General features: G+C 40.6%; 1 protein-coding gene across 1 annotated transcript; it reads right to left on the bottom strand.

Moving 5' to 3' along the window:
* Positions 1-4,033: 4,033 nt before the first annotated feature.
* Positions 4,034-10,091, bottom strand: znf513a (zinc finger protein 513a). Its single transcript, XM_070926242.1, has 4 exons — positions 9,971-10,091; positions 7,987-8,121; positions 5,246-6,016; positions 4,034-5,068 (listed from the first exon to the last, which is right to left on the bottom strand). Exons 1-4 carry the CDS (start codon positions 10,008-10,010, stop codon positions 4,119-4,121), a joined length of 1,896 nt encoding a protein of 631 aa, XP_070782343.1. The 5' UTR covers positions 10,011-10,091; the 3' UTR covers positions 4,034-4,118.

Here is a 10,091-nt window from a genome sequence, read left to right as displayed (position 1 = left end):
TTTCATGTGGATGATCAATGTTTGGCTTGGCTATATACCAAAATGTCATGTTTTTATACTGTTAGTGATCCTCTGTGTGTCATGCTACTCGTGCCAAGTCAGTAAATATCTTAGCAGGACGCCAGCGGTGTTTTCAGCTTATGTTTGAGGCACAGTCACTCATACTGCCTTCAGAAATAGTCTGATGCCTTAACTTTTACTTTTTTTTGTTTTTGCCTCGTGGGTTCCTTTGCCATTCAACAAGACATTGGTTGAATCTTCAAATAAGCGTTAGCGTCAGCCGGTGTCACCTAGAATCTTGCAGAACTTGATAGATGGTTGATTTGGCCGAGCTGCTCGCACTTGCTGAACCCATCATTTTGCACAGTATTACTTGAGCATGACTTTAAACATTGTGTGGACATTTTTCTTTTCCCCAAGGGGCAGTGTAAATCCACCAGATTTTTTGTTTTAAACCAATTTTTTAAAGGTTTCTCATAAATGCCAAATTATAGTTTACTAAAGCATTTTGCACAAAATAAACATAAAAATTATGACAATGTCACTTTTTATATTATGTACATGCAATTAAGTATTCTGAACATTTACTAATATCTTTATCATCAATAGCTTATTGTAATCAAATAGATCAAATGTAATCTAAGCTGTATAGAACAAAGTTTAAATGGACTAACATTTATCATTGTTTACATAATGTTTAGGGGACTTTTTTAGTTAAAATGGAAAGTGTTTACAAATTTTGCATCTGATTTTCTTCGTCTTGTTCCTTTTTGGGCGAGTGATGATGTTGTGGGGAGCATTCTTCGGGGCTTCAGTTCATTTTAATTTGTACGTACATTGTGCCAATCATCTCAGAGGATTTAGGTGCTTTGGTGAAGTGGCTACAGTGATCACAATTGCTGGAGTGAACAAAATGAACATATCCCACTGTTTTATAAGACACGTCATTCCATTTTTATAGCTGTTAGCGCGTCTGTCAGTGTGTTTCGAAGCCTCTAAATGTAAATCGATGCAAACCTATCAACAGCTTTACTCTCACTGGTAGCCAGAACTGTACACAAAATGTTCTCAATATAAATGTCTTGTTCTTTCACTGCTTCTTCTGTCTTCAGTTGCATTTACAGTAAGGACGAGGTGGATGCCACCGTTCATTTTTATTTTCTCTGTTCCTGTCAATACAAAGTCTGTGGAAGCTGCAAGGTCCTGGATGTTCATAAATGTGTAGGTGCCAAATTATTATTTATCATCAGCATCACTTTTACAGAAAATGTCAGATTTCATGAAGAATGTATTGACTTGATTCATTCCACGACTTTTCATCTAGATTTTAGTGGCAAGTTCAGCGACAACTGTCATGATGCTAAAATAAACTCTGAAATTAGGTGATCCTGTGTTTCTCGGCTGTCAGTTAATGGTCCACTTACGTCGTGTTTCATCATTACTCAGCATTCTTGATCAGCAGCAGTGTTGGTTCGCTGTACTACACCAAGAACCAAGTCACATGAATCAGGACATCACAACCATTTTATAAGTACTTTTAAGTTTCTGTAGAGGAAGATAACTGACCTTATTAAGGTATTTGGAACTGAGATTAAAGTGTTTTGATTATTTATCTATTTATAGCCCAACCAATATGTGTCTGATTACAATATATCAGCTAATATTCAGTTTTTACACAAACCATTAACACACACAAACAAAAGAAATGTACTGTTCCAGACATTTTACACTTGTCAATGCTCTCTGGTGGACAAACAATGGAATGACGTTTCTAAATTACCTCAAATATGATGTTGGCATTTCTTCTCTGCAATTTCTTGTTTCCTATTGACCGACATATATGCCAATATTGATATATTGGTGCCAAGCAGATATCAGCCCGGCGCTACATACCTTCATTTGTTCTGCATTATCACATTCAGTGTTATTACTCTGAGTCCACAGCAATGCTAAGTGACTGTGTGGAGATGTACTTGGGTACTGTGGTGCCTTGAGCAAAATGCTAACATCAGCATGCTAATATGCTCACACGCTGATGTTTTGCAGATGTAATGTTTACCGTGTTCACCATCTTAGTGTAGCGTGTTAGCATGCCAAGTACAGCTGAGGCTGATGGAAATGCTTCAAGTGTTTTCAATTAAAATGTTGACCTCATGACGAGCACAAGAGGAAAAGTCAAGGAACCACCCACATGATTACAATTCACCCCGAGGGGGACGTGAACGTCTGTACTACATTTCCATCCAGTAGTTATTCAAATATTTCCGTCAGGACCACAGTGGTGGACTGACAGACCAATCAACAGGTCGATACTGCCACCTATAGAGTGTATGTCTAAAAATGAGATGTATGTGGAAAAAAATAGATCCAGTCTGTTGTCTGACATTCAATGAAATGAATTCCATGTGTTTATTTCAAAATCCTCACTTAAGGCATTTATGAGACACTGCATAAAGACAAAAATGGACACTTGGGGGATGTTGGTACTAATCAACGGGTTCAACGCTCCATTGTGTCATGGCAAGTTAGCAACCTGAAAAATCTCTCACTTGCATATAATAGTAATTCAAAAAGAGAGTAAACTTAATTCAGTCCCTATTATGTTTCCCATGGTAACTAAAAGACACATCACACATTCAAAATTAAAATAAACAATTCTATATATTAAAGTATGCATTTCTAGCAGTGTGTTACAGCCACATTAGAAAAATAAAACAACTGTTGCACACTTGCATGCTTACTAATAGTGTCTTTTTTTTTTTCAAGTAAAAAACACGAGAATGGGCTAATTTCACAGTCAATAGTAAACAGTAATCAAATGGAAGGCGATTAAACAGTCTCCATCAAAAAGACTCAGAATAAACAAATTTAAGTTCTTTAAATTTAAAGATTGGTGATATGTAGCAAGTACAAGTTTGTGGGGAAAAAACCTTTGAACAACATGCTCGTTTACAATTTGTTACTCCTGAATCACATAAGAGACGTCAACCAATGCCTTTTTTCCCTCCACAACTTAAAACCTTCCAAATGCAACTGTGCGTGTGTGTGTATAATTGTGCTTTTCCTTTAACCATACAAACACGTCAAGGCCGAAGAGGGCCTTTCAAAATGCTTGTGCATGCAGTTTTAGTGTTAAAATAACTAGAAATAAATTTGTTGCCAACATTTTTGTCTTCCACATCCCTTTTCATAATCCTGAGGGGCATGACAATACAGAGTTCAAGACACTGGAGATTACTTAGTCAGGTTAACACAACCTAATTAATCAATGTCTATGTCTATATCAATGTTTATCGAGGGTAAAACAATTCCAGTACTATTAAATAGCACTTTGCTAGTAGTACATACATTAGTAAATTAATCTGAAGGCATGCCGTTACCAGAGCTCGTGCCCCAATGCAAACAAAGCACAATATTGGCCCTTAAAAGGACCCATCTTTACTTAAAGCTGCACTGTGTAGTTTAAACTTGGCACATATTTCCAATATAATTCATTGTTAAAATAACCTCATGAAGGCAAGTTAGATAAATGTGATAGGAGGATAGGAAGAAAATCTAACATCCAAGTTGAATAATGAGATTTTTGGTACAAAATGAAAAGATTTGACCTAAACTTGTGATACGAACTTTGATAAAATATAACTGCCCCTTATTTACAGCACTTGACATAAACTACACAGTGCAGCTCAATAGTTCCATGTATTAAGGAGTATTTGGTAGTGTTATCTGTTAGAATGAAGAACCAGATATGTGTTGTTGTAAGAGGGATGAGAGGGATAATGTTAGAATTAGCCTTGTGCGCTGTAACATACAGAATGAGACAGGACACAGGACTTCAGTAGACACAGTAGAGAAAGTCCATTAGTTTTGACACAAACACAGAGTAGAAGATAAACTCTGAATGGACTCAACCACGTTACTGAATCCAAAAAGGGATGAAAATATTCGGAACAATTGTTTTTCATACTTGTGCGAGATTCTACAAATAAACAATTAGCAGCCTCTGAAGACATCTGACAAAACACTAAAAGACTGATACACACTAAAACAATATAAAGGCTCTGTGAAAAACAAAAAACAAACAAGTTGCTGGTAGCTTAGTTTTGCTGAGTTATATTTTATACAATCTCAAGTTTGTAGCACGAGTGTATTGTCTGACCTCCCTCCCGAGACATATACTGCATATCCACCCCGGTTTCTTTTCTGTGAGTTTGACCGCCAACTCCCATCCCTTTCCTTACTTCCTCCTCTTCATCGTTGCCAGTCATGGGAACTTTGACCCAGCCGTCCGTGGCCAGGCCGTGTTTCTTCTGATGTCTCTTGTAATTGTCCCAGTGGCCGGTGGTGTAGCCGCACTCCTGACACTTGTACGGCTTCTCTCCTGTGTGCCGAAGCATGTGCCGCTTCAGGTTCATGCTCTGGTTGCAGCTGTAACTGCACACGGCACACTGGAAGGGCTTCGCGCCAGAATGCACTCGCTGGTGGCGCTTCAGGTTGGCCAGGTTCCCGCAGGCGTAATCGCACAAATGGCACTTGTAAGGTTTCTCGCCTGTGTGCACTCTGTGGTGGCGCTTGAGGTTGTCGAAGTGCGCTGAGGCATAGTCGCACTGTGGGCACTTGTATGGTTTCTCGCCGCTGTGAGTTTTCATGTGGCGTGCCAAGTGGTTTGGGTAGTGTGTAAGGAAAGGGCAGGCGGCGCAGGTATACACCTTGTCACTGCGCTCGCCGGGGCTGTTGGGAGAGGATGAGTCTTTAGTCAGCATTTCAAGGGTACACTTGGCACATATCTGGGCCGAGGAGCCATCCTCGTCCTCCAGGACAATGCCACACAAGCGGCAGGTGAAAGGGAAAAGTGAAGGGGGGAGGGCGGCGCTGTCTGCTATGCCCCCCCTGGTTGCCCGGCTGCCACCGCTGCCTGTGCTCTCCAGCAGGGGTGGAGGCTGGTGGCCAGGAGCTGGGTTAGAGGCTGGTATGGGTGGCGGTGACGCCCCCTTTAAGCCATCAAAGGCTGATAGGTAGTCATTGTTCTGGGCTCCCAAACTCAGGTTTGAAGTTGGCCTGGCAACTTCTGAAACTTAACAAAAAGATGACAGAGTGAGTTATTATACTTAATAATAATAATAATAATAATAATAATACTTAATGACCGATGAAAGCTATTAAAATGGAGTATCAGGTTTCAAGAGTTTGTATCATGAGGAACAATATTAAAAAAGTAGTTATTACTAAAGGAAATGATACATACCCTTGGCTGAAGCACCAGACACGTCCTCATTGGGTCTTTGCCCAGTCATATGCCTCTTCAGGCTGTTTTGGCCACTGGCAGGCCGTGGCGGGGTGTCCGGTCCCGCCCCTGCAGAGGGCACATGCATGCGCTGGTGCCTCTTGAGGTTGCCAAGGGAACTACAGGCAAAATTGCAGCGGTCACATTTGTAAGGTTTTTCCCCAGTGTGAATGCGCAGGTGCCTCTGCAGGTTCACCAGCTGGGCTGAGGCGTACGTGCACAAGGGGCAGTTAAAAGGCTTCTCCCCGTTGTGCGTCTTCATGTGACGCTTCACATGGTTGGCGTAACGCGAGGAGAAGCCGCAGAGGTGACACGAGTGCAGTTTGGGCAATTTGTCCTCAGCTGTCAATGCTTTGTCACCCATCCCATTTCCCACCCCGTCACCATCAAGCTGCAAATGTGAGCCGGAGCGAATCCCGCTGATGCTTCCAAAAGGTGAACAGAAGTCCGTACTTTTGGCTTCCCTGGAGGCTTTGCAGCATCGAAGGCAGTATGGACCAACTAGGTCTATGCCAGGTCCCAGAGGCTCATCACGGAGCTGTCCGCAGCCCCTGCAGGACAGGTAGGGAGGGAAACTGGGCTCAGACTGGGCTGCTCTGCCCTCGTCTTCCCTACCATTGTCAGTTGTGCTGTGCGAGTTGTCTGTTTCACTTTCCATGCTGAGCTGGCTGTAGGCAGGGCTCTCCTCATCACCCAGAGGATACACAGAGAAACCGATCTCAGCAGCTACTTCTGAACAGGGAAACAGAAAAAAAAAGTTTCTAAAACACTGCACATTTTCAGCACCTTCATAATCCACTAAATGTCAATACAGACCATGACAAACCCCACTGAAAAGTGACATGAAATAAAGGAACAATCCCTGAAATAATAGCTATAATGATATACAAACAAACTCCAATACAGTTTACAATGTTAGTATACAAATAAGAAGGATGACACCATACAAATGAGCATAAGTCAGACTGTGTAATAATGAATATGGTTTAAAAGTGAGACACCTGAAGGCCTACATTCAATTCAAACAGTATCTTCTAACAAATCTCACTGAGTGACTCAAAACTGTCGGACATACAAAGGAAACAACCAGCGATACCAAGCTGTTACAGATAATGCCCCTCCATTTCCATCACACTGAGTCAGATCACTTCAGTACAGAGAATCTCTGTTAAAAAAAAAAAAAAAAAAAAGTTGATTTCAGAGAAACATTTGATACTCACAGTGCTACCTGCAAGGTCAACTGCATTTTAGCTGCTGTTGTGCCATCTGAGATTTTCAGACAAGAAAAAATAAAAAGGCGCTTTTCCCAGAAGGTTGGAAGAAAAGCTTCAAGACTTCAAGACACATTCAGCTTCAGTCTGCGTTTCTGAAAGCAAACGAGCCAGAAGGAAACCACCTTCCTCCACGGATGCCGAGGCAGGATGTGAGGAAGGCGAGAGTCGAGACTGCCCTTTTATCCTGCCCCATGGAACCCCCTCGTGGATGATTACCAAGCCTAATGATAATGATGATGACTATAATGGTGAGGCTGCTGCTGCTGCTGATGATGATGATAATGATGGTAGATGATGATGATGATGATGATGATGATGATGATGATGATGAGGGGGAAACAATAATGGCAGTGGGGTAGGGGAGCAGAGGCAGCATGATGATGATGATGATGATGATGATGATGATGATGATGATGATGTTGATGATGAATAAATGCCCTCTTATAATGGTGTCCTTGATGGTAATGGTCCTATTTTTATGACCATTATATAATAATGGTGTTGCAGCTCCTTTCTCGACTCTTCCATTTTTCAGATCACTCTCTCTGACAAAGAGCCATGCTGGGAAATATGAGCTGGTAGTTGCATTTCCCCTACTGTCGCACAGAGGGGCAACACTTCATCACCCAGAAACATACTGTAAAAACCTGAGTCCTCTTTATAGTGCGGCCACTTTACAAAAGAATCCACCGCTACATTTCCTTTAGTGGTAAAACCATTCAAATAATTTACATGACGGATTGGTACGGATGGTAATGACAGGAAGTGGAAATGACAGCTTATACAAAACATTATGATACTATCGTCCTTTCACGAAGCAAATGTAGTTCAAACTGTGGAGTAAACTGAAATGCACTATAATGACCACGCTGTGTGATCCTCCCATTCCCTTTATTGTATAATTAATAGACACACTTGCCGCGTGCGGGATAAGATGTCTAAAAAATAGATTCATACAGAACACAAACACAAGCAGGAAGGTGAACATGCAACATTTGAAAAAAGGGAGACATTAAAAGGGAAAACTTGCCCTGGCAGACATCAACCATAGGCATCGCCTTTTTAAGCTAGAATTCTTAAGATTTGAATGAAATCAAACACCATTTTTGACACTATTTATGGTCCGCATGTTTTCTGCAATAGCCATTCATTGTATTTATGTTCTGTAATTATCCCTCTCTATAGTAGTCTTCATTGTTAGTGGCAGGGTCCGCCATTCCCGTGCTGGATTCAAATTGCTAACAGACACACAAGGGATTCACAGGAAACAATGCAGCATGTAATCCAGAGTTACTGTTTTTTATTTCATCTAACTGATTATCGGCCTCACTGTTTACTGCTCACTCTCCTAACACTGTATCACAGCTGTATTAAAGGGTGAAAATGCACATACAAAACAAGGGTAAAAAAAAAAAATGGATTACAAACCTGAGAACTTTTCCAGGCCTAGAATCTTGTTGTCATGATCAGGATCACCAAACTCAAGGTCTTGTCCTAGAAGGAAGTCTGTGTCTAAGGTGAGGTTTCCTGGAGCTTCAATGGCTACACCATCTTCAGAATCCACTGGAATTATAGCAAGGAGCAAATAATTTGATGAGTACTATCACTTCACTGAAGGATTTGGTTTTAATCAATTTGCATAAATATTTCACTGTTATTGGCAAACCCTCAAGGCACTGACACATAAAGCAGAAAGTAGCATTTCAGAGAAACTCCACACCCCCGAAGCTGCTTGAGTTTCACAGTGTAACTAGAATCGTTGGAGAAATCCTATAGGCAAATAGCCGTTTTATTGCCTATAAGGAAAAAATTTACAGTTGCAATCATAGTCAGTATTGACGTATACTACTACTACTTATAAATACAAATCACCATCTTGATGATGACAAATTATTACAGATGGACTATGAAGGATTATGAACACTATGCTTGGCTGCATGAGGCTGATGACGTTGAGAATGCTGCTTTACCTTCAACCTTTAAGTGAATGTTACTTCAGTATACATGTTGGTTTTGAGGATTTCTCATTTTGCAACAAAAGCTTTTGACATCCCTTAGTAAGATATCATCTATTGTGCACAATTGTTGGGTCCACCCCATAATACAAATATGGTGTGTATGGAAATGCAATTAGCCAGGTCATCAGTAATAAGTCTGTATTTCTGTTGGTGAAAATCCTTTCAGTTCCACTTTAATGTTATTTGTTTTACTGTGGCTATAAAAGTAAAAAGGGTGACATAATCTAGAAGAAAATGTAATTTGCTACCCTACAGTGTACAAACAGCGTTTCATGTCCAAAAAAATGAACTGCTAACAGTTGACAGATGGAGCTCTTTTACTGCAGTTACAGCTAATGATGCCTGAAATTCTAACTTGGTCTCTCAAGCTTGATGGCATCCAAACAACTATCACACAGCTGTCACTATTCAGAAAACTACCAGCAGGCCAATTCAAGGGCATCACGCTCATCAGCCTCTTTTTGGCAAATCCTTAAGAAACAGCATCATGCTACCATCTACTGGTCGTTTTAGTGTTTGACATCATGACAATAATCTATCAAGACTGTCACAGAGCCGCATCTCAAATTAGATTAATAGATGGCTAATAAATGGGTGCAAACAAAAACAATCCTGGTAGGATATGCTGGTCAAGTGAATGGACTGGTTGGAATGGATATTGGACTGAAAAAGGCACAGTAAAGCAAACCCTTGGATGTATTATTACTGCATGACAATAATCAATACCAGGTAATGAGTAACTGAGCATTTTCCAGTTTCTGGTGTTGACATTATCTATTGACCGCCACTGAAATACTTCACACTACAACATCACAAATTCCTGTCCTTTTCTATATATAACAGAGGTGGTAACATCAATCAGAGTAACTACTTTAAGAAGTTGTGACAGTCTCTCTTTAGCTATGTATGTTGTTGTAACGATTATGAAGAAGTTGGTTGCTAATAAGCAACATTAAAATCTAGCCATACTGTTCTGAGGGGTGCATGGTCTGAGAAATTAGCTACGGCTACATTTTGGTAGCATACATGGTACCAGCAGCATTATGTACTGTGCATGTAACAGCTTAAACTCTGTATGAAGCAGCTAATTACTAACATGAGATCAGTTGAAGAAAAGTAGAATTTGCTGGTGCACATCACATGTCACACCTTAACTGCATTACTAGTTACAGTAACGAGGGTCAGTATGATTAATGTGAGACATTTCAAGTATTCAAACAGCAACGCCTGGTGTCCAGATGTGAGCAGAGAAAGAGGACACACGTTGTAAACGACCAGGCCAACATTCACAGGGATTCCATTTGAAACCTAACCGTTGTTAAAATAGAAATGTGAGAGATTATTTCCAGCATTTTAGCTCAGCTGTGCCTCAACTTTTCAACGTGAATACCTACACTTGACTGGCTGTGGATTCTGTTGTTTTTTTCTTGGCATCTTCCAGTCAGCCTCTCTCTTTTTTGCAGCGTCTTCTTGCAGACTTCCACAAGCATCAGCTCATTCTCATTCGTTTGGAAG

This window comes from Enoplosus armatus, chromosome 19, assembly GCF_043641665.1.
Source record: "Enoplosus armatus isolate fEnoArm2 chromosome 19, fEnoArm2.hap1, whole genome shotgun sequence".
NCBI lineage: Eukaryota > Metazoa > Chordata > Actinopteri > Centrarchiformes > Enoplosidae > Enoplosus > Enoplosus armatus.
This window is presented reverse-complemented; position numbering and strand designations above follow the sequence as displayed.